We start from the raw sequence: 25,653 nt of genomic DNA on the forward strand, positions 1-25,653 counted from the left end.
AATAATAATAATAATAATAATAATAATAATAATAATAAGTTAATATTTAAATAATAAGTTTAATATTTAGCACCTTGAAGTAAACCTTAAGTTTAAATAAATAAATAAATAAATAGCACAATAATAATAATAATAATAATAATAATAATAATAATAATAATAATAATAATAATAATGAGTAAGCCCAAACAGTGCATTTTATTTTCTAAGGGACTGACTGACTCTCTGAAATAGCGCTTTTTTCCTGACGAGGACGATCACGTGACCACAGTCCTTGCCCTGATTCGCCATTTTGGGCTCAGTACGGAAGTAGGTGCAGGAACTTTTCTGTCTCGTGAATGTCACCTGTTTCTGGTGTTCGGTCCGAGCTGCAGGAACATGAGGGCGTCGTTAACGGTGCAGAGGTTAGCTGCCCTGAGCGGGGCTCTGGCGGTCACCGCCGGCGCTTATGGAGCTCATGGTGAGCTAAAGATTTATTTATTTTTTTAATGATCATTTCCGTAGTCTAAATATCCAACTTTAGTTAAGGAGTGAACTTTCCTTTTTGCACGCTGTTAATAATATCATTCACAATATAACCCCATGTTCTGTGACTGTGATGAATTATTCTGTGTATTAAAATGAACTGATTTCTATCCAAGGCTTCAGACTGAGTAACAGAGATGAGTACCAGAGAGAGGTGTGTATGCTTGTTAAGCCATCTAAGACATTAAATATGTTTATGCATTATTATACCCCAGTACTGTAGACTTCTCAAATCTAAAGGTGTTGATTATTTAACTTTTAACATCAGCACTGACAAAATATCACATTGCATTCACTTGCTCCAATATTATTATTTGTATAGTACAGACTCATCGACAGGGACTTGTAAAGAAGGTGAAAATAAAAGATGATGTTATGGTGAATCGTTCTGTCAGGGGATGTTTAGTTAAAAATTTCTGGAAAGGGTCTGCAGTGTCAGTGTTTTGTGCAATGCAAGAGTCTTCAGTAGAGATGAGTGTCTGCTTTCCACTTATATATACATGACAAATAGCATTTTCTAGTCTTAATCATTTCAGGATAGACAGGAAATGGAGGTTGTTAACAACCAGATAAACACTCTGAGGAAACAGGAAACACTTTGAGTTGTGCTGTTATAAGAAAACATCATGGTCGTATCATACCATGGATTATTTTCCTATAACAGCATTATCTGTCATGTTTTATTCCTTGTTGAGTTCATGAATCTAACAAGTTTTATCCTTAGCTCTACAGCACGGCCAATACCTATCATTTCTACCACAGTTTGGCTCTTTTAGGAGCCTCTCGATGCAGGAAACCTGCTCTGGTAAGCACATATGCACGTCAGATAACATACAGATGTTTTAATAAAATCTATAGACAACAACATATGAGACACTTTTGTTTGCTGGCTCTTACTGATGCAGATTTTCGCTGCCTTTGTGTTTGTAGGCTGGAGCAATTCTCCTGACAGGCATGGGCTGCTTCTGTGGTCCTCTCTACCACCAGGCTTTAACGGGTGATCCCTCATTTGGCAAGCTGGCACCTGTCGGGGGTGTGCTTTTCATCGTTGGCTGGCTTGCCATGGCACTCTGAGCTTTGACTTCCTGATTGTTGGCAATTACTTTCTGACAGAGTGTTTAATTTGAGTGTAAAGAGCTGGAGATATGGCTGGAGGGTGGAGTTGAGTCAGGTCTGGAAGATGATGATAAAGCTTTATCATGCTTTCCTTTTTACAGAAAAAAAAATCCTTTATACTGGGGGGAAAAAAAAGTCTTGAGTTGTGACAATATTGACAATGATGATTAGTAGTTGGCAAGGTTCGTATTACATAGTGGCACAAATCCTGTTTTTTCTGTCACGGTGACGTAGACTAGAGTTTTGTTTGTTTGTTTGTTTGTTTGTTTGTTTGTTTGTTTTTCAGAGCTGCAAATCTAATCTTCTCAATCCAATTTGAGCCAATTTCCTTTGTAGTCCTAGAGCTGTTACATATCCAGGACATGGCCACACAACCGGATTTCATGTTTTTGAATTATATCATATTACTGTCCAACACAGGCAGCATGCCAGCAGGGCCATACTTTGAAAAATTGGACGACTGCCAGTAATAATAGCAAAAACCTGAAAAACATTGTCGCTAGCCTTTTTGCCTTCATTCCATAATCATGAACAGCCAGTGAGATGCCAGTTGACCTCCAGAGCAGAGAATCTTTATAATGAAGACTACTTGCTTGTTCATTTCCCTATAATGGATTGGCTCATGCATGTGATCATGATTTCAGAAATGTTCCATTTACTTACTAAAATCAACAAGTGGATTGATTCTGGACAAAAAAAAAAAGTAAAATAATATTTGAACAAAAAGGTGTGTAGTGTGTGTCTTTTTCAATTGTGATTTAGCACCTTTGTTTCTCAGGTTGAAAAATAAATCTGTCTGAGAAAGTGATTGCCAGATTGACCTTCTGATATTGTGCAGGAGAAGGCTTGGCGAATAAGCTTCACAGGTCAGCGTTGAGATGTCTCAATAACCCTTCGGGGATTGAGCTTGCGAGTAAAATGGCACAAAGCTGTCCATTACTGTCAGCGCTTGTTTTAAAGCAGCCAGAGTTCCAGCATCTCTGTATTCAAATCAAGAGAGAAATCTATAGAAGCACTAAATCCTGGATCCCTGACTTTATGCCGAGCACTGGATTTGGGGACCTTTTAGAAAATTGGTTAATAAATCTCCAGCTCAGATAGCAAGGTCTGGCTCATAAGCATGAACGGGGGGTGGGGGGGTTAGTGGGGCTCATATAGACACTGCATGCCCCAATAAACCCTGATAGTCTCTCATAAAACCCTCATTAATTGAGACTATTAGCGCCACTGCACAAATCGGGGTCAAGCAATCAAAGCCAATTGAGTCCGCACTGCATCAGGCCTGTGGGAAAGCACACACTTCCCAGCACAAATAGGACTATCTATCTTGAAAATAAGGGTCTCAGCTGATCTAACTACATTTTATAATGATTTTAAATGTCACTGTCACATTTAATTGGGCCTAATTTGGAGTTGAGGTCTCCCGAGGATCTCAGTGTTAGGGCAGGGTTATAGAACTTGTACATGGAGGCTGTTTTGGTAAGTCTTTTTTTGTTTTCCTTTGCAATTTTTCTCCCTGCCCTGACATTTTGCTAGTGCAGGAATTATACCGCCTACTCATTACCCGAGTCAGATCAGCATCTCCTTTTTAAATCCATAAGGGCATAGCATGCCTCTCTGCTCTGGGAGACCTGCTGTGCTCTTATGGACCATGAAGTGTCTCTTCTTTCTCGTCTGTCTTCCTTCAGCTGTTTGGGAAGGGTTGCACTGTCTTACATGCCTGGCACCTCGCCATGGTCTTGAGGTCACTCTGTTATTCGGTTTTCGTGTTATCTCTGTGTGCTGAAGCTAAGAGCTGAGCCACAGAATTGTGGGTAATTAGAGTGGTGGCTAAGGTGCTTATAGCTAAGCCACAGTCCGGCGTTGTAGGCAGGGCTGCACAAAAGATATCCCTAATTGCATTTCACCTGTCTGTCTTTTATCTGCTTTGTCCCTTTTACACACACACACACACACACACTTCTTTAACACAGTACTCCATATCTCATAACTGCATGTGTGATTACCACAATCAAGGATTTCAGCACCCTTTTTACTTTATTGAGAGAAAAACAGAAAACCTGTTTACTCAAATCAGGTCTGGATGTCTAAGGGTTATTTGTTAAATTCTTTTAGTAAATATCACTAACAAACATTCATTCATGTTAATTTTGGGAACACTGGGGGGAAAATGCATGAGACTTCATCCTGGATGAGACTCCAGTCTGTTGCATGGTTCCATGCTCACACACCCATTCTAACCTGTGGTGGCCAATCTGCTTGGTGTTTTGTTACTGTGCTAGCAAACCACAAGAGTCTGCAGGTGTGGCATTTGGCAGACGCCCTTATTCCCTTATCCAGGGCAATGGTTTATCTCATTTTTATCTCAATTTATCTCATTTTTTTAAATACAGTTGAGCAATTGGGGTTTTAAGGGCCTTGCTCACAGGCTTACCAGTGGCAGCTTGCTGGACCTGGGATTCAAACTCACAACCTTCTGATCAGTAGTCCATCACCTTCACCACTTGTGCAGGTGTGTAGGCCTGAGCAAACATTGATACTACAGAATTTTTGAAAGCTGCTGCTCATTGTAGAGCTCCAGTTTGTGTCCTGTTTTGTTGTGTTGCATAGTCACATTTTAATCATTTATTTAAAACAGTTGCACTTTAGACTTGGCACGTTTTCTGTTCTTTTCTCATTATATGCAAAAATGTCCAAATATGTCATCTGTGGTATTCACTCATACATTACAGACTGTGTTGAAACAGCTTGTGTATTTTATTAAATCTCTTCCTCTGCACATCCAGACTGACGGTAATTCTCTCACTGCACTGAGCTTAGAGCTCAACTGATTTACCAGTACCTGTCCAAATAGGAACGATACTGCCTCTGAAATACTGAATAATTACACACGCGTACATTCTGTCATAAAGGAAGACTTAAAAAAGAGCACATTGAATGGTTTTCTCTTGATGTGATTACAGATTCTTGTACTAATTTGATGGTTGGTGCTGCATTTCATTTTTATTATTCCTGATGTTAGCAGTTATGTTTCATGCTGACATTTTAGAGATATGTTGCTAGCACAGTTACAGTGCCTTTCAATAGGATAAAAAATATTTCTGTCATCTAAAGAACATAAAATCTATTTGCTCGAATCAAGTCTGAAAATCTAAGGGTCAGTTGTTAAATTCCTTTGGTAAATATCTATGCAGAACATTTCTGATAAACACTTTCAACATTCATTCTTTCATCCCAAGTAAACACTTTATCCTGGACAAAATGTCACAGTTTAACCGGAGTCTGCACTGGGAACGCTGGGAAAAATGCACATGAATTGCATTTGACATCTCAGAGATATGTTGCTAGCACAGTCACAGTGCCATTTAAAAGGACCAAATATTTCTGTGTTAATAGTCAGGTTTGGCCTTTAGCTCCCAAAGACAAGAGAGCTTCTTTTCTCACTCACTGTTTTTCAGTGCTGTTTCAGTGATGTCAGTTTAATGAGTAATCCATGAATAAGTAGAGATAACTTTCCGGCGTCTTTATACGTTAGAGTTGCACTGAGGTACAGCAGAGACTCAGCTCGACTAGTTAGTGATCTATGAGGCAAGATGCCTTTGACCGAAATATTAACATGAAAGTAGAAGCCTTAGAACCTGATATATTTGTGAACATTGTACAGATCAGGAGGTGAGAAAGCTAGACAAATAAAAAGCACAGCTGCATTAGTGTCTTTTAGTAAAGATGAAAAACAAAGGTGCCACAATCAACAGGTAGATGGATAGTGACGTTAGTGAATAAAGCTTAAGCCAAAAAAAACTCCAATGGAGAATTATTATTATTATTTTCTCTTTAGGTCTGATGTACAGTTCTGAAATTGTGATCCCCCACCCCAACCTAAATCATAGCTTCTAGGCTACCCACCTCATCTGTCTCTGACATAACTCTGAACAGGTCTCTCCAGCAGTGCATCTGCTTTCAGCTTCCCCGTTCCCCCTGTTCTAAAGGTGACCATATCCTCTGGGCTTTTATAGTTTGCAGTAAACCGTGCTCAAAGTAAATGCCATATGAACCTGAGATTTAGAGTTTCTAGCTCATCAGATCCTTTATTAAATCCCTCTATATGGTCTGCTGAAATAGTGGCTGTAACCTGATATGCACATTACAGAGATTGTAAAAAGGTACGATGGCATGTATAAGGTTCGCATCAACATAGCTTATATGAGCTGTTTTTCCCTTGTGTACCTCCTTGTGTACCTCTACCACATATGTGGAGAATTAAAACCCAGCAATATACTGAGGGGGGAAATACATGTAACTCCCAGATTTACTTGTTGCTTGGCATTCAGGAGATCTTTAAGGGAACACCTACCACTCAACAACACAAGTCACAGACACCTACACAGAAGGGTTTGCTTTATTTGTACTATTTTCTACTATTTTAGAAAGTCATTGAAAGTATGAACTAACAAATTTTTCATTATGTTATGACTAACGATAAGTATTTTCTATTTTAAATTCTCAACAGTATTCCTGATAAAGATTTGTACACTCTTAGCATCTGTCCAACCTGCTTCACACTTCTCTTAGGCACACTTCATATGCAAATACAATTCAGAGTGCTTTACATAACTAAAAGCAAAGTAAAAGAAGATAAGGAAAGGAAAGACTTGAACATGAACATAAATTAGGTCTAAAAAGACATGCAGGGAGAATGTGCTTAAGTGTCAAAAGCATGGGGGGAGAAAAGACAAATGTTTTAGGTCTAGACAGCCAAAATGTGGTGCATCTCTGAGGTCATACTTGAAAAATATATGTATATAGATGTACAAGTCTGTAGATGGCAAAACAACCATTTACATATATATATATATATATATATATATATATATATATATATATATATATATATATATATATATATATAGTATTAACGTCACTAATTGCATTTTAATCATAAGCAAAATATTCAGTCTAATGTATATGGTGGTTTTTGTACCCAGGCTTCTACAGACTTGTCTTGTACATCCACTAGAAAATAAGATTCATTCTTCAGCCTCTTTATTATATTGAAAGATGTGAGAGTGCTGTGAGGGAGGCAGTGTGTTGCAGCTTTGAGGAACTCTCTTTGGCTCTCCCACCACAGAACCAATTATCAGCCCTGCCAGTCTCTCAGATGCCACTTCAAAAGGGTGGCATTTCAAGGTGACACTGCAGTGAATGGGGTTAGGAGATGGGATGCTGCACCCAGCAGTACTTCTGAAGATTTCTTTTGATCACATTTCACTTCATGCTAAAAAAAGCGAGGAAGAAATGGGGAGAGGAAGAATTTAAAAGCAGTCTGTGGGTTTGCCTGAAAAGTGCCTCTGGTGGCTGAAATGGTATTCACATTCATTTACACTATTGAATGTAAGTCACACATCAATGAGGTGTAAGAAGCTATAGTGGATCATTTAGGCTTAGGAGTCTCAATGTGCCAAAAATAACATGAGGGGGTTCGCAATTTTCACCTCTGCAATTTAAAAAAACAAACAACTTTATATTTGATGAACTGTAGAAATTGGGAAAACATTAAAATAGTAATCGTGGCATGTGCAAAGGTTTGGACATTAAGTCATTACTTAAAAATGCCTCCTTTTGCAAATTTCACAGCTCCAAACATAGTTTTATCTTTATCTTGTCTTTTCGATTCCCATTTTATGAAATTCTATTCTATTCTATATTCTATTCTTGAATGCACAGCAATCCGTAAGGCCTACCTATATATTTCCAATGATGTTAAAGTCAGGGGAAAATCAGGGTCATTCTCAAAGCTTCAGCCAAAGGTGGATTAAAAGTCTGCTTTAGATTATTGTCCAGTTGTAGTTACCAGTCTCTTTTCAGCTTCAGTTTCTTGATTGACTGACTAGGTTAAATTTCCTTCTGTTCTTTCTTTTACCCCTGTAATGTTTCCTGCCACAAAATCCCAAGCCTAATAAATCCGAAAGTTTGTCCTTTTACATCAAATCCTGCCCCCTTTCTCTCCAAACATAGCTTTGACAGTAACCAGTGAGTTACATTATTACTTCATCCATCCATATCCTTTTTTTTTTTTTTAAATAAATAAATAAATAAATAAATAAATAAATAAATAAATAATGCACCTGGTTTATCTTGATATTGTGCTGTCTATATCAGATGCCCATAAGGTTGCTTTCTGATGACTCTTCCATGCACAGTAGCATGGTTCATCTCCCATTCTGATTAAACCTGCATGCGTATTTTGCCCAAATATATTGTACTCTAATATTATTATTCCTAAAAACAATTCTGATCCTAATGAGATCTTATTAGGCCTAGCACATTTAAAGTTTGGTGTCCAAACTTTTGCACAAGCCACAATTACTATTCATTTTCTATTCTACTGTATCACATATACTGTAAAGTGTTTACTTCTTTTAACTTCAAAAATCATCAAAATGTGTCATTTTGGCCAAGGGTGCCTAAAGTTTTGCATATAATTGTAGCTGTTTTTTCTATTATTATATTTATAAAACTAAATTGACTTTCAGTCTTGAGCTTAATAAGTGTCAATGTCAAGAATGTCAACTTGACTCTAACCACAAACTAAGTACTGTTAATTATATACGTAACATTATGAATCTACATTTTAATACACTGTAATTAATTTGGGTTCAGTGAGATATAAAGTGCTCAGATAGCTCCAATATATAAACATGATGCTACACATTTTTCTGATTAACATTTTAATAAATTCATAGTTGAATATTGTTTATGAAATAGAGTTAAAAGAAATCTAAGGGCATGCTTCTCTGTCAGGAAAGAGTTGGATGGACATGTTTGCTTCGTTTACTGGTCAGTCTACATCCCTGTCCTCACCTGTAGTCATCATCCGTGGTGTGTAGTGAACGAAAGACCAAGCTAGGCAAGGTTGCTGGGTTTTCTCTCTGTGATAGGGTGAGGAGCTGGACAATCCAGAAGTCCAGGAGTTTAGCTGCTGCTCCTTTGAATTGAGGATAAACTATAATGAGCTCTCTTTATCAGGCATGTTTCACTGGATGGAGAGCTCACAGGACCTGCTGGAGAGATTATATATCGCACTTGGCTTAGGAACTTCTGGGAATCTTTCAGGAAGAGCTGGAATAGAGCAGTCTGGCCTGGGCTTCATCAGGAGAAAGCGAATGAATGAATGAATGAATGAATGAATGAACGTTTATTTGTCTGTACCTAACCATGATCTATGTTACATTCGTGAGGATTGTAGGATTTCACGAGTGTGCTGGTAAATTCTACCTAATGTTTTGAATGGCAAACGTTTTATTTAATGGATGTAAGTGAATTTAGAGAATATGGAGGGGCTTTTTTCTTTTTCTTTTCTCCTGAGTAGCTTGATTTCATTGACTACACACTACAACACTACAATCCCAGGATCCTCCGCGGCGACCGTGATTTCCGGGTTTGGTGTTGCCGTGGGAAGGCGTGTGCCGAGGAGACTAGTTGGAAATGACGGGAGCTGAAACCGGATTCCTGATCACATATCTAAACAAAACCAACGGGGCATAAGGCACACAGCTTGGACACTGCGATTTAGGGTGTGTGTGTGTGTGTGTGTGTGTGTGTGTGTGTGCGTGTGCGCGCGCGTGTATAAGTAAGCTTGGCATGAACTATTTAAAGTGTTTATCTTGCTAGATCCATGCACTTCGTCCCACCTGCTCTGACTAGCGTGCCAGCTAATGCTTGACCAAAGCTGTGGAATTTGATTTCTTTCTCTTTTGCCGCTGAGACTTTTAGCTACTAATGAAACGTGCAGATATTCTCCTGTCGTGAGGCTCAGCTTTTTAGGCGACATAACCCGGGTTTGTTCTGGGAATCCATGGGAGTTGGAGATCACAGATGCGGATAGCTAGCTACCTGAAGTCATTAACAATTCTGTAGTATTTGGCAAGTTAGCTGGACATTAGCCGGCTAATTAGTTAGCCACTGTGCTACGTAGCCCGCTTATTAGGTGGTTATTTCATGCATTTGAGGCGATAATAATAATAATAATAATAATAATAAAATGCCAAAAACACAAGTACAGTCTACATCAGTATCGCTTAGTGGAAGTCAGTATTAACACGGTAGTTTGTATGTCAGTGACCGCTGAACACTATAGTAATATATATAGGTCTTCGCCCTAACCGTATACTACCGTACTAATTAGTATGTGGACATAGGACGCGTAGTGGCATGTTACCATAACGACCATACTATTCTCACATACTACGTAGTACGCTGGTATGCGTTTGCCATCAGAGTAACCTGTATTGCTAAGCTGCACTCCTATACACTTACTTCCAAAAACGTGTTTTTTAAATCTATTTTCATCTTAAATCAAATATTACAGTCTATACATAATATAAATTATATTTAATGTAAGTTTTTTATTAAAATATGTGAACCCCAGTCTTGTGCACAAATACACGTCACAGTGCAAACTTTCCTAGCAAGATTTTTTCCCCATAAACAAGAACATAGAAAAGCTTGAAAATGTCTATTTTTTTTTAATATGGAAAGGAAATCCTGTAGTTTCTATAATCTATAACCCTAACCCTATATATGATAATGTAATGTACATTATACTGATATATCACTATTGTGACATTCAGTATGATCTTAACTATTAACATCATAAAGCCCCTATCTTTAGCTGACTTTTTTTTTTTTTTTTTAATGTTTTTTAATGTAAAAGTCCTGCTGTTCATTGTTGTGAGTGTATTAAGGAGTCCAGCATGCTGTGTTGTTGTGTTGTCTCAGGTTGGGCTCGATGGAGGCGATCAGGAGCGCAGTGACTCCACGTGCACCGGCGCCGGTGAAGCGCGTGTCTGAGGTGGACTTCCGCTCCGGCACGGTGCTTGAGCAGCTGGCCTCGCACGTGCAGGAACTGGTGCAGCTTGAGCAAGGCGAGTTTGGGGACCAGACTGCACTGGAGGTGCACACAGCCAAAGACTTCATCTTCAACATGCTTGGTGAGAAGAAATTGCTTCTTTTTTTTTTTTTTAAAGAGAGAGAAATATATACTTTAGATACTTGCGTAAGGATTAAAACTCTTCAAGTCAGACAGTTCTAGAAAGATCATTAACAACACAGTGTTTTGACACTTTACCATTTTCAAGATTTAATAATAATGTGTATGTTTTATCCATTTATCGTTACATTTAATGTGTAACTATAACCACACTACAGCTATAACTCTTAATAGAACAGCACTGTTGGGTAAGTCTGTGTCATTTATGACTTATTAATGATGACATGATTTTATTTTAATGTATTTATTTTTTTTACGTCTCTGGATTTATGATGATACACCAGTATCGATCTCTTTCCATATTCTTCCATCAGAATACAGACTTTTAACCGGTCTCTACACATCACCTAATCTTTCACTACATAACTCAGTATGTGCTTGGGCACTTAATGACCAATAAAAACCTAATAGATATGTTTCAGAAATGTACTTTATAACCATATTTTAACCATTAGGTTAAAAAAAATAGATGCCAGATATGAGGCCAAAATAGTTATAGCAAGTAAGTTCAAATTTGTCGTTTAAGTGATGTGTATTTTCCATGTACCTGGAATTGTGTGAGTGTGGTGGTCTTGGGAAAACTCCATCAGATGCCTTGGTTCAGTCTAAAGAGCTAAAGATGCCTAAAATCTGTCTAGTTAAGTGTGCTCATGACTTGCTTTATTTAGTTTTGGATAGCGACACAAGTCCAATCAGTTCAGTTTCTGATCAGCTTTAAAATGTGATGAATTGATATCATCATCATCATCATCATCATCATCAGTGTGATGGGGATTTTCACAATTAATTCAGATGAATGCTTTAACACCATTGTTGTAATGGAGATTGTACAAGTTTACATAGAGACATTTAAATGATTTCATTTTTTAAAAATCTGTGAAAGCTATTCTGAATTTTAAATCAGTTTGATGGAATGAAATGCAGGCTTTTAGGTAGATAAACACGTCCTGCAGCCTCCATACACTGCAGCTCTTAGATTAAAAAAAAAAAAACTCACCAATATAAACAGGCAGCACTTTACCAGGGACTGAGCTCACAGCGAAGAAAGGTGGAAATATCACTTCAGTGTTATGGCTTAGGTATGTGTTTGAGGCAGATGAACAAGTAAAGGGTAAAACGTAATGCAGCATTCCACTTGCTGTTTAAGTGGGAAATTTATTCCTCCACATATTGGACAGATGAAGTAGAAAAATGTCGCATCCGGGATTGTATTTTGTTAGCAGAAATGTAGCCAAAGACATAGTTTGATGAGAGTATGATCTTTTAAGAGTGTAGATCTTAGAAGTATTTCTAAATTGAGAATTGTTCATAATTTGTTTTTTCTTATGACACCATAATACATATTAGAGTCAGCTAGAGAAGGGAATGTTGGTTAAATACAAGCTGTTTTCACGGTTGCTGATCTACATGACCAAAACAGCACGTGCTAACAATTACACATATTTAGAAAAATGAGCACAACCTGTTATTTCATACAGAAACTGTACTCTCCTCCATCATGTTGAAAGTTTGGGACTCTCTGAAACATGGGGTATCAGAATAATCTCCAATGTTTCCGAGTTACAACTCAAAGGCTTTATTTGCAGTTTCCTGCATCATTCCAGCAGCATGTGAAGGCAGCATATATGCCGTGAGTGACTTTTACCTCAGGCGATGAAGCAGAAACTGACAAGGACAATGCTAACAATAAAGTGCATTTCTTGTTGTTTAGTAGAAGTTTATCATTCTTAAGGGAAAGCTTCAGGTCCCTTTCCAGAATCTTCATACTGACAGGACAGGACTCAGTGGTGGAGTGGACTTAAACCTAAATCTGGACAACAGGATCCATCAGTACTTTCAAAAAACGGTCCACCTTCTGCGTGAACACTTATTAACCCAACTAATTAATTAACCCACCACCCACAAAAAATTAAATAAATATACCAATACTCTGTGCACTTTGCTCAGTTAGTAGCACTTGTATTGTGATCTGCTGGATATATCACTTTGCTTGTATTTCCTCATTTGTAAGTCACTTTATATAAAAGCATCTGCTGAATGAATAAACTGTAAATGCAAAGTTGTAGAATGAGTCCCAAAAGTATAGGCAGCAGGCCGTCTTTCGCTGGAACTTTAATCGCTAAAATCTTTAAATGTGTTTCTCTCCCTTTGTTTCACTTAATTTGTGTAGGTTAAAATGCTATATCTTTGCCAAAATGTAAGCGTCTAAAGAGTTTTCCCAGACTGCCCACACACCTACAGAATTGCTCTTGTTTTTATCCTGCGCTTAATGAACACTCTTCACTACCAGTGTCTCGATCAGTTCAACAGTCTCAGTGGTGACAGCCCATAGATTTTGTCAGAGTGGTGATAATGGCACACACATTAGTGTTCTCTTGTTTATGGTGATCTCCCGTGACCAATAGGTGGCACTGCACCCATCCTCTTACTTTCTCTCTGACAGTAACATCAGCCCAATTCTGCGGTCTCTCTCTCTCTCTCTCTCTCTCTCTCTATTCCCCGCCCCCCTCGGGTTTATAAAGTCATTCTCACTCCTGAATATTCGCTTTTTCTCATTATCCCACCCACGCGCATGGGGTAACTGTCATCCTGCCTGCCTTCCCTCCTCACTGTGACAATAGGATGAGGAGAGATATGTGCTGAAGCTCTTTATAGTCCTGTTCAATCTTAAAATATCATAACCGCCCATAATGTTGTCAAACACTGGATTAGTTCACTGACAGCTTTTCTGCATTTGTCTCAGCCCCCATCTCTCTCTCTCTCTCTCTCTCTCTCCCATCCTCAACCGTCTCTCTCTCTCTCTCTCTCCCTCAACCGTCTCTTTCTCTCTCTCTCTCTCTCTCTCTCTGACATTTTCTCTTTGTCCTGTCTGTCTCATTGTTGCCTCGAGTTTTCCTCATGCTTCATAATCCGTCTTATGTTTTTCGTTCTCCGCCTGCTGGAGAGATTTATTTATCTCCTGTATGCTGAGTGTTTCTTTTTATCTGCCCCCACCCCGAGGGTGCAAACAGATTTTCAATATGTTGTTGTTGTTGTTTTTTTTTAAAAAAAAAAAATTATCACTCCACTCATATCTCTGTGCATTATTTTTCCTGCATTTATGCCCTCCCATGTTCCAGTCAATCGGTGTCTGGAAACTAAACTAAATCTTACTTGAGGCTGCTTCACTTTACTGCATACTTTCTCCTCGTTGGCCTAGTCATTGTTTAACAATTAAAAATTTGTTTTAATATTGAATATATCACTCAGGCTTTGGGACTCTATCTAGGCTGATGGGTGCAATTACTTTATAGATCGGTACACACTTGTGGTCAAAACTAGTTAATTAATAAGATTAGAAATGTGAGCTGTCTGTTTTTGATGCAGGTATTCCCAAAAAGAGCCACATTAATGTTTATACAGTCTTCTCTCTCATCCTGAATTTATTCAGATGCTGAAAGGGAGCAAAAGACATTTGCATTCCGGGCACAATAGCATGTTCCGCCAGCACGCCCTACCTCACAGCAACTTCCCTACAGACATTAGCATAATCTCACTATGTTTATCTGTGAAATAAAGTCAAGCACTCAGCTCTTCTCTCCCAGAAGGACTCATTATACTGTAGCAGCATTATAACACTATTAGCCTCAGTGACTAAGAGAGGACTCAAAAAGCAGCAAAGCAGCTGGACTTCTGTCCTCACAGGTCATTAGGTCATTAAAAAAAATGAAGGGCAGCGGGTAACTGTGAAAGCCGACTATTCTGAGGTGTCGTTTCGGGATCTGCTGAGTGCGTGGCCACTGAATACGTCCATCCAAAAGAATTGAAATGATCAACTAATGATGCTGAATGTATCTCACCGTCCGAAAGCACAACACCATAGACGGATATTCCCTGTGTAGAACAACACTACAGCATGTCTACGCCTGGATCCGATTTCCAAGCGCTTTTGTTATCAGAGCTACTGAAAAAAGTAACCAGCCTTGCTGTTACAGCTTATTTTCAAGATCATAAACAATGGGTCAAACAGGTTAGAGTATGGAAAAGAAAAGAAAAAATAATAGTATGGTTAGAGCAGTCATGATGCCAGCCGACCTCACCGGCACCATCTTATTCCAGAGCAATGATAAAGCTGGTCGTTAAAAATTGTTTATTCAGATGTGAATGAAAATTGTTGGTTTTGTTCAGCTGCACTAGATAAAGAGCTTAAGAGCTGTACACTGTTTAACAGCCTGTAATTACACACAGATTTTCTTTAATGTGCAAATGTTTATTCTTGGGGTTCCCGCATGGCTTTTTCAGTTTTTTTATTTATTTTATTTTATTTTATAAACTCCTTCATAAAATCTTGATCGTTTATGCAATCTTGCGACCGCTGATCCAGACACTGGCTTCAAACATGGATTGTTGTTTCCAGTTGAGTACCACTGTAAGATAATCGTATTTCATAATCATTTCACAATCATGTTTCATAATTAGCCATAATTATGTTTATTACTGCAGTACAGAATTGTAGAACCCCGGTGTGTGTGAGTGTGGAGGAAGTCTCAGGAGACAGGCGGATTGTTAGCTGAGCTACACGCTCGCATTTATTCAAACCGTGCTTCCGGCACACTTTCATCCTCAACAAAACTCAGCTCAACAGAAATAGACTCGCAGCTTTCACTCCGTCAAGTTCAAGTTCACGCTCTGTCTCGTGTGTGTGTGTGTGTCTGTCTGTCTGTCTGTCTGTCTGTCTGTGTGAGTGTTGCACAATTTCACCGATCTCCTAAACCAAGGTTCAAGTTTCTCAGTTAACTTCTTGTGGAATATACTGTTTGTGGAGGCAGATCTCCAAAACCAAATTTGACAATATTGTTATTATGAGGGGGAATATTGTCCATCTCTTGTGTTTCCATACTAAAAACAAACTAAAACAAATGCAAGAGTTTTATTCCTCACTCACCAGTTTCCTGTTATGTTGAACGACACTTTGGGAAATTCCGTGGAGAAACACTTGAGACAGTTCCTCAAGTCAGTTTTGGTGTGAGCTGACTGTACAGATAAATGCGCTGGACAGACTAAAGAAATAAAGGGCTGCTCCATCTCTCTGTAGCTAAAGATGCATTCCCACATACATCACAGTTGGCAATTTAGGACAAATTACAGGTAATTTAGGAAAGTGTTAGCCATGATTATAAAATCAATGTTTTCTGCAGCCGAAGATAACATATAGATGTGCACGTCATTCAGGGGGGATTTTTTTTTTTTTTTTTTTGTGTGAGTGTGTGTGTTAAGATGAGTATATCAGTAAAATAAGTTATTGCAACTTATTTAATTCTTTTTTTTAAATGAATACATTCATAACAACAGTAATAATAATTATAATGAGTATTATTATTATTATTATTATTATTATTGTCACATTTTTTTAATTTAGTATAATTGTGTATGTATTTTATAATTATTTTTTAAATGAATAAATTCTTCTTATCATTATTATTATTATTAATTATTATTATGATTGTTGTTGTTAACTTTATTTTATTTTATTTCATTTTATTTATTTTATTTTATGCAGTTGAGTGGGCCAAGTGAGTCACAGGGCTGAGTTCACACTCCTGAGTGTGTGTCATGTGTGTAATTAGGATTAGACAGTATCAGAAAGTGTGATTACAGAGTAACACCCTGGAATTCATAACTGTGATTACTGTTGTGATGCTTTGTGACGAGAATATTGTGCATGACAATCACAGTTGCTGCTGCTGTAGATTATAATTCTTTCCTCTCATAACTCTTGAGCATTGACCTGAGACAGCTAAGCAGTAAAAGAATGAATGTGTATCTAATAGCAGCTTTGGTTTTGGTTCTGGGTACGAAGCTTTTTCACTGCGGTCTGTTTATTGTGTTTTATTGACGCACAAGTGCTAGACTGCATATCTCATACGGAGCTAAATGTATTTCCTGATCTCTTTATTTAATTAGGTTTGATGAATCTGGTTAGGGAGAAAAGGTGTGGTGTATGTGTTGGGATAAAAATGATTTTAGGTCTCATAGGGGACACATTTGCATAATTATATTGCTGCACTTGTGTATCTGATCTGCATCTTATGCCATGATGAACGTGCTTTGGTGCTGACAGGCTGCTTAGATCTGACCCTAAAGATGGTACAAAAAAGATGCATTATAACTAAGTAAAGCTTTCACCATGTTACAGAAAGCTCTCTGGAAAGATCATAGACATTTAGCATGATGTCAGCAACAAGAAAATACACAAATTCACACAATACACAGCTAATTTAAACTCTACCTGGACTCTACCTGTTTCTTATATAAGAGGAATGAAAGACGGGACATGCTGTTATAGATAAATAATCAGTGATGACATGGTGGGATGCAGCTCCATGTAAATCTGAGTTACTGCCCTGTTATAAAAAGCCACACATTTCTAATCGCCTTTATGTTGTGGAACATCTGTGAGATAGATTAGTTCCTGTTATCATTATGTCAGAGCAGAGATAAATAGTTTTTTTGCTCATTAACTTATGTAAAATGTCTTCCCTGCACGTCCCTGTGAATTAGCTGATACTCTAGAAAAAATAATGGAATAGCACTAGAGCACTAAGATAAATATTGTCAGTGCTGCTGTTATAGTCAAATCCTCTGACTCTCCAGGCAGCTTCACAAGCATTCATGCTTTAAATGCTTAGAAAAATTGTCTGAATGTCCAGGCTTGTACTGTACCTTGTGGCAAAATAGCTTCATTAAAGGAGTTTCACTCCTGTATAGCAATTGCATCTTGTTACAGTGTTTCCCGAGTCCACAAGTGACATTACACGCTGTGTCTAGTCGAGGTCCATCCTGTTATCATCTCTTAGTGTTGCAATTACTGTGTAGGTATTGTGTAGTAAAACAGGGCATATTTCTCAACTTAAAGAACTAACTATAATATTCGAATTAAAAAAAAAAAAAAGGTGTCAATGCTGAGAGTCTGTAAGTTAATTTGCAGTCTTGGAACATCAGCACTTTAACACATTTTGTTAAAGCTGTTTGTTTTCCACTATGGAAAAATCTTCAGGACTGACGTCTTCATCATGTTACCCAAGAACAATGGAAACCACCATCTGTGTGTTTTTTTTTTTTTTTTTTGTCTTAATAACTTAAAAAATAGAGAGGCTGCCAAGGGACTGACTGTTTATTGCCATTTTAACATAAGTGATGACAGAAACGACATTTTCCCAAACGTTCCACAACGCTAATTGTAACTAAAAATGTCTAAAATGTATGATATGATTCAGTAATAAATAAAAATAGTAATTGTTAGTAAATTGCTGTGGTATAAGAGCAGTAAAAGACTTTGAGATGTGTTGTTATTGGAAAATAATCAACTCGCAAACAAATAATCAACACATCACATCACTTGCCATAAGTTACTGTTCTACAAGGTATTATTTTATACTTTATTAGCCCAGAGTGGTTTCTGAGAATCCCAGTATGCTGTGGGTGCGAGGCAAGATCGGCAGGTCAGACTTTCTCATCTTTAATCATTATACACATTGGTTAGTTTGTTACATGGGCTTGTGGTTCAGTTGATGTTTCCGCAGAGTGCACATAGACATGGTGACTAGCCAGGAGAAATGAATATAACCTTATGATATTGCATCGAAAGTACCTGCTTATTTCATGGTACAATGAACAAATAAAAAGAAAGTCTCTTTTTTTCTTTTTCTTTCTATTTACATGCTAACGCATACTTCACAGCATGTTTGCTCTCACTCTCTGTACCACTCTTTTTCTATTTTCCCTTTTAAGCCCCCTCTTTTCACACTTATTCACACATGCAGGAAAAGTTTTACACCCACGCCTTCATCACTGTGTGGAACAAGGTTCACACGCTGATTTAGTTTGCACATAATTGAATGAGTGAAATTACATTACAAGATTTAAACTGCAGGATGGATTTCAGTGTCTCACATTTATATCTATTGTGTCCTGTTAACATGGAAAGCTTTTGTAAGACTTAAAAATGATCTTTTCCAAAGGCTGGCAAAATTCTGAAAACCATACTGTTCTATGAAATGTTGCCTTGGGTTGTGAAAGGCTGACATTTAAAACATAAAGTCCAAGGCAATTGGATTCATACCCTAGTGATAATGTCATTGAACATTCTGTACCATGCTTCATACAAAGGCAGAGTGTGTTTTCTCCCAATGTGTAATAAGCACATTTTCTGACTCACTGAATGTATCTTTCCTCAGGCCTGGTCCAGAAGGTGGACAAGAGGCTCCCAGTCGCAAACGAATACCTGTTATTGTCAGGTGGAGCCAGAGAGGGTGTTCTTGATCTGAACCCAGAGGAGCTGGGTGACTATGTCAGAGGTGTGGACTTTGACTTGGACTTCACGCTTCTGGTGCCTGCCCTTAAACTGCACGACCGCAATCAACCGGTAACTCTGGATATGCGCCAGTCTCCGCCGTGCCACTCCTGGCTCAGTTTGCGGCTTTGCGACCCAGCCATGCTAGCCCGGTGGGGTATCTGCTGCGAAGATGAACCTAACATTCAGCGCCAGGAAGATGGTGAAGAGGAAGAAGGTGGTTCCATATTGGGCTCAATTCCCTCCCTCCACTCTCCACAGTCTTTGGACGGATGTTACTTCTCACCCCTGCTGGTCACAGAATGGTTCTGGAATGTAGTGGGCACAGCGGTGGAGGAGCTAAAGCGCCACCCTCAGAGAGGGATTCCAGTTCCTGATCGCGTGGAACGCAATGGACCTTTGACCACGCTGATCCTCAAAGCAGGCACCAGCCGTGTCCTCTATGATCTCTTGCCCGTTGTGTCGTTTCGAGGCTGGCCAGCTGTAGCGCAAAGCTGGCTCACTACCAACCACTTCTGGGATGGAAAGATCACTGAGGAGGAGGCAATCAGTGGGTTTTATCTCCTGCCTTGCTGCTCTCCAACAGCTGGCACCGCTTCCAGACCAGACCGCGAATGGAGACTGGCCTTTTCCCGGAGTGAAGTCCAATTGAAGAAGTGCGTGCCTTTTCCTATGGCCGCAGCCTTCCAGGCAGCCAAAGCTGTTGTGTCCAGACTTTTGGCACGTCCCCGTACTGGTCTTAGCCTTTACCACCTGCGCACCCTACTCTTTTGGGCTTGTGATCGCTTACCTGCGGCCTACTTGAGCTGTTCAGAGCAAGAGACGCCAGCCCGTCTGTTTCTGGGTCTCCTAGATGACCTGGCACACTGCGTGCTGGGTAAAAACTGCCCTAACTATTTCCTCCCCCAGTACAACATGTTGGAACATCTTACTGACGACGCAGCCCTACTGGTGGCCCGGAAACTAGCACACTTGCGCTCGGATCCAGCTGAACATTTGCGTGCGGCACTGGAGCAAGCTCGGCAGGCGTGCCAGTTGAAACGAGAAGCTGCTGGAACGAGTAACGGTCACGGGGCATCATCGCCAAGCTCCGGCCCTTCCAAAGCCACCTCCCCGCAAGATGACCGTCTAGCCCAGAGACTCCAGCAACTGGTTACAGAAAACCCTGGCAAGTCTATTTCGGTCTTCCTTAACCCAGATGACGTTACGAGACCACACTTCCGCATCGACGATAAGTTCTACTGAAACGGAGGAGCCCCAGCAAGAGCACTATACACTGCCTGAGGAAAAAATAACGCCCCTCCTTCTTCCTTAGCCACCGAGGTAAAGCTAATATTCAAAGTTAAGAGCACACCCACACACACTCCTTCACTGTGCATTGTGCTGTACTGTATTAAACCCCTCACATGCAGGCTGGGCACAATCAGTGATCTATTTTGGCCAACGCTACAGTCTGCAAGCCAGCTCTGCGAAATATGATTAAGCTGCTACTAGAGAGACCATCTGTCCCAAATCAAGTCTGCTGTCAGCTACATGGCTGTTGCTACCAAAAGAAAAAAAAAAAATCACCAAATGGAGGAAGGCACAAGAGCGGCTGTTTTGGGATCTTGTATGCTATTTGATGAGAGGCCTTGAAGCTGTATTGCTCAGTGAAATCTTAATCCTGCAATCTGTATTGGATTATAATATCTTGCACAGCTCGAAACACTAGTTCAGTTAAGGGATTTCAATCCTGCTACATAATGCTGAGGATCTTTTTTTTTCTTTCTGTTATACTTGTAAGCAGGAAGGTGGGCAATGTTCTAATCCAAGGTATATTTCAAGTCGCTGGATGTTGAATGTTTTTATTGCAAAGAAATTTGATGGACTTTAACATCGAGTATGATTTTCTTCACTCCTCAACTTTTATCTCTTAATCATCTCGTTCTCTTTCTCAGGTACATTTTTGTTGCGAAGATGAAGGCATTTCCAGTGTGTATGGTATTGCCTCTGTGCCTCCTACTATTTTATGTGTCTCAAATGACAGACAACAGTTAAAAGGCAGCCTTAGGCTTGCAAGCCATGATGGCTAGGTGATAAGAGAGAGGTTGAGATAAAGGTCTAGTGAGTCTCCAGTGCATTACTTTAAGTCAGCCTGTCTTACACAAGACTAGACTGAGCCCCATAACTGCACTAAAGCTATATTTAGGAAAAGCCACAGGCCTGAAGCTTTTCAGAACTTTAGTTTTCTTACAACAGCATCAGGAATTGGTGCATTATTGACACATTTTTTTTTTTTGTTTACTTGCATTCAATATGTTTAATCTACCACAGAGCAAAACTCTGCCAGTGGCACAAATAAAGAAGCTCTGATCTGACTGCTCTGAAGAAGAAATGTCAATAGTTCTGCCTGTCAAAAGATAATTCACTAAATTTGGTAATGTGTCCTATAATTGTGTGTGATGATTGTTGGTTTAGCTTTTGACATTGATTTGCTGATTTGCTCTCAGCTTGGTGCTTGATTATACTGTATTATCTACAATATGGATATATGATCGTAAATTACATGCTTCATTTTTTTTTTTTTTTTGCTACCAAAATGCTGTGTGCTTGTGTGAGCGCGTGTGAGAAAGCTCATAAATACAGAAGTTCCTGTTAATGTGTTTTGAATTACACTGTAGACTCTGTTTAGTTTCATCAGCTAAGCTAATTATGATAATAGTGAGAGAGGGTGATAATAGTACACATGTGATGCAAAAGTACTGCAGACACATTGGCAAAGCCTGTGTGTGTGTGTGTGTGTGTGTGTGTGTGTGTGGTGTCGGGTAAGATCTTTCTTCACAGATGTGCCGTGGTTGCTTTGGGATGGTTGGCGGGATAGAGGGATGAATGTAGTTAGAAAGCCAGCAGCAGTCTCCTCTGGCAGATTAGCCAGAAGTGATGGAGCACCTGGGAGTTCAGACAGCTGCGTCTCTCCCCCTCCCTTCCTCAATGTCTTACTCATCCTCATTTCTCTCTTTTATCCATCTCTCTCCATCATAGAATTAAATGCGGCGCAATTTTTCTTCCGTTTCAAGTTCGACGCATCCCAAAATGTATCCAGAGAGCAGAAGTCGTGCTCTTGAACGATGTGTACTGTAAAACAGGCTTGTCGTGATTATGTCTTCTTTTTTGAATAGCTGTAAATTGCTTGATAGATTTGGTAGGTTGATGTCATGCACTTGAGAGATCTAATACTACTGAATAGACTGAAAGCACACAACACTAGTCATATACACTAGAACTGGGGGGAGAAAAAAAAAAAAAAGAAGCCAAAGGATGAGTTTAGATCATGCTCGGTAACTGCAGAATGTAACGGACGTAACGTGTTGCTTAAACAGGCTCTTTAAATAGGCTTGAACCGTGTACACTATTTATATATGTTTATATCATTTCAGAGCGTTAATGTATGTGTTTTCTTCAAGTCTGATCACTGTACCGTACAATGCCTAATCTTGTATGAACAATCGTCCTATGCAATTTCGCTGTGTGTGTGTTGGGAGCATATCTGTTTTAGTGAAATATGAGCCCTTGCCCTGGCTGCGGTAATTACCAAGAACATTTCATACAGAGGAAAAATGATCGCAGTGGCACAAATCGAACAGTTTCTGCCTCAGGGGATGACAGGATGTTCTAATAGCCACAATTTGGATGTGATAACTTTATAAAAACCAAAGCTTAGAACCATCGCTACTTTTCCCTTCTACTTGCAGTCATTTCGAGTTGACAAAAGCAAGGCTGTAATTTTATCAAACAGGCAGTTATTAAAGTGGCTGTACAGCAACGTGGCCGTAATGTGAGAGTGAGCAACGATAACGAATGTATACACGTTTTATGTTGAAAATTACTTTTTCATCTCAATGAATCTGGATGGAAAACAAGACTAAAATGAAATTGTGCAGTCATATGTAAAGGAGTTTATATTGCGTATATATTTCTTGTACCAAATGATTTACTGATTTCTTTGTGTGTGTGTTTTGCTGTAATGCACTAAAGGCATTTTGGTTGTTTTATTATTTATCTTTTTAATCATGTGCGATGCTGTTAATCGTAGCATGAAATAAAATATTACATCAGGAAATGAGCGTATGGACAATGTTGATATCACACCATCACATCATGTTAGTGTGCATCTGTGGATTCAGAAATGGGGTCGAGGGATCACCAGGGGTCACTGATATCACCATTTTGTTTGATGATGGTTATTATGTCGAAGTAACTGTAGACATATTCAAAATATTATTGTATACATTTTAAATGACGTGGCCAGTATATGAATAGTTGGATTGGATTGTGTTTGTAAAATAAATCTGGAGCTAAGGGATCAAGGCATCTTTTTAAACAGTTAAAAGAGCTCCTGGGCTGCAAGAAGCTTGCGCCCCTTTGGTGAACATAACCTGTTATTTTCATTTATGGACCTTTTTTACACGTGTCTTTTCTCTATAACGTACCTGTTCTGATTATATACAGGGAGAAATAGAAATTTGGATTAAATATGGCTGCAGTGCCATAATGCACCAAGAGGGGATGCTGTGGTACAGGACATCACAATCACAATCTCTGTATTGCAGGGGTGCTTTAATCAGATAACCAGGCTGGTGCTAGAACCATCATAAGCAAAGGCATAACGGAGAGTATAGCAAAGGAAACTTTCTCATTAGTGTGCATTAGTGTATCTTTCATTTTTCAGTATCTATATCATGCACACATTACTATATTGCTCTTACAGCTCATGTCCAGACTGGCCAGAATGTAGCTAGTCGATTTTCAAACCCCCAAAGGAAATAAGCACTTAAACTAAATAAGTGCTGGGCAACTGACTGATGAGGCATGTCAGTATTAACGAGAAGTAAGGAGAGGTGTTGGACCTTCTGTTTTACAACCACACACACAAGCATCATTTCAGTCTGGCACATGGGCACAAGAGACACATGGATCATTTGCTACATGGGATTTCTCACATTAGCCCTGCTTATCATTCAACACCATGGCTACTCCAGCACTGCTGGATATTACTTGACGTTGTCGTCCTTACTCATCCAGAAGACGATGCCCTTTTCCTCTCCAAAGCTGCTGTCCATAATCCCGAGTGGAGGCACAGGGGAGCTGGAGGCAGAATCAATCCCAGAAGAGCTGGCCTGAACAGAACTAAGCAGACTTTGGCACAGACAGACTATTAAAGACATCATGTTAAACAGATTCTGGTTATACATTTTTAACAAAAGAAGCTACAGTGAAATCTGGTAGTCCCTATAATTAACTTTCTGTGGTGCAACACTTTACATTAGTTGAGATTAGTGCATTTTAAAAGTGGTTTTTAATCTTTTCTACATACTTGCTGAAGTTCTGTTGAGCTGCTCATATAATCCTTTAGTCTCTATGATGCCCCAGGCTCTGTAAATGGTGGAAAAAACACCAATATCCAGCTAAACAGGACAAGGTGGTGTATCTACTTGCCTTCCAATCACATTGCTTTCCTGTTCTGAAAACTCCTCTTCCTGTACTATGAGAATGTTTCAGGGCATGTCTCTGAAACCCAAATCGTCTGTGTATTTGAGTTTTAGGTTTCAGAACAGCTAGTTTCCTCAAACCTCTATCAAAAATGAACCGGGTCATTCCTAGCTACGAGCAGTGTAAGTAGTTGCTTTGGGCCCTCAATCCACCGTAGGGGCCATATAAGTATGCAGAAATTAAATATATAGCCTTGTTATTAACTTATACTTTTTTCTACTGTCTGATGTCTCAGGCTCAGTAAAGTGGGTCAGGACTAGACTGAACCTCAGGCAGTTCGGGAACCAGGCCACCATGTAACCTTACCTCATTATTAGGTTACACAGGATCCCAAGGACACAGACAAAACACAAATACTATTTGCATTGTTAAGTTTACTAGCAGCACCTGAAATACACTCAATTTTGTGGATGTTGTTTTGCGGATCAGCAGGAGGGAGCAGGAGGGAGCAATAACATGACTACATTTACCTAACATTAAATTACAGGCACATTTTAAAGAAAACACAACAGACTCTTATAAATAATGCAAGGCAGGTAAGAAGTGATAATTAAAATTGAAGGCCCTGATTTATATTCAATATAGAGTACGGTGCAGTAAATCCTATTCACTGGAGAAATACTACAAGAGAACTGGGATAGCAACTGTCTATTTATGGTAATATATGTAATGCCACTTTTCTATTTGGAGAAGCTATTTAATCTACAGATTAAATGTTCATTACTTTTAACTATTACATTGCATTCCTGCAAGTTTTGTTAGAAAAGATAACTAAACCTCATCAGACTATGCACCAATCGGGTCAAAATTCACACACAAGCTCCTTCTTTACATTTCCTGTAATAATAAAGCTCAAACAATCCTGGCATTAATCTTTGCCATCTTGTGAGATGTAGAATAGTTAGGAATCCATCCATCCATTTTCAGTACCACTTATCCTACACAAGGCCACAGGGAACCTGGAGCCTCTCCTAGGGGGTGGATGGGGTGTCAACCCATCACAGATAGTAAGGTATTGGAATATAAAGTGGAAAAATTGATCAATAAAAATATTATTATATGTATTAAATACAATACAAATGCTTTTTCCTTTAGAGGATAT

General features: G+C 39.1%; 2 protein-coding genes across 2 annotated transcripts; both read left to right on the forward strand.

Moving 5' to 3' along the window:
• The first annotated feature begins 285 nt into the window (after positions 1-285).
• Positions 286-2,367, forward strand: tmem256 (transmembrane protein 256). The gene is made up of 4 exons (XM_058393754.1): positions 286-460; positions 642-679; positions 1,250-1,330; positions 1,456-2,367. The coding sequence occupies exons 1-4, from the start codon at positions 379-381 to the stop codon at positions 1,597-1,599; spliced, it is 345 nt and encodes a 114-aa protein (XP_058249737.1). The 5' UTR covers positions 286-378; the 3' UTR covers positions 1,600-2,367.
• A 6,692-nt stretch (positions 2,368-9,059) lies between these two features.
• tmem102 (transmembrane protein 102) lies at positions 9,060-21,592 on the forward strand. The gene is made up of 3 exons (XM_058395804.1): positions 9,060-9,215; positions 10,420-10,631; positions 18,907-21,592. The coding sequence occupies exons 2-3, from the start codon at positions 10,430-10,432 to the stop codon at positions 20,265-20,267; spliced, it is 1,563 nt and encodes a 520-aa protein (XP_058251787.1). The 5' UTR covers positions 9,060-9,215; positions 10,420-10,429; the 3' UTR covers positions 20,268-21,592.
• Positions 21,593-25,653: the final 4,061 nt, after the last annotated feature.

This window comes from Hemibagrus wyckioides, linkage group LG07, assembly GCF_019097595.1.
Source record: "Hemibagrus wyckioides isolate EC202008001 linkage group LG07, SWU_Hwy_1.0, whole genome shotgun sequence".
In the NCBI taxonomy this organism is placed as follows: domain Eukaryota; kingdom Metazoa; phylum Chordata; class Actinopteri; order Siluriformes; family Bagridae; genus Hemibagrus; species Hemibagrus wyckioides.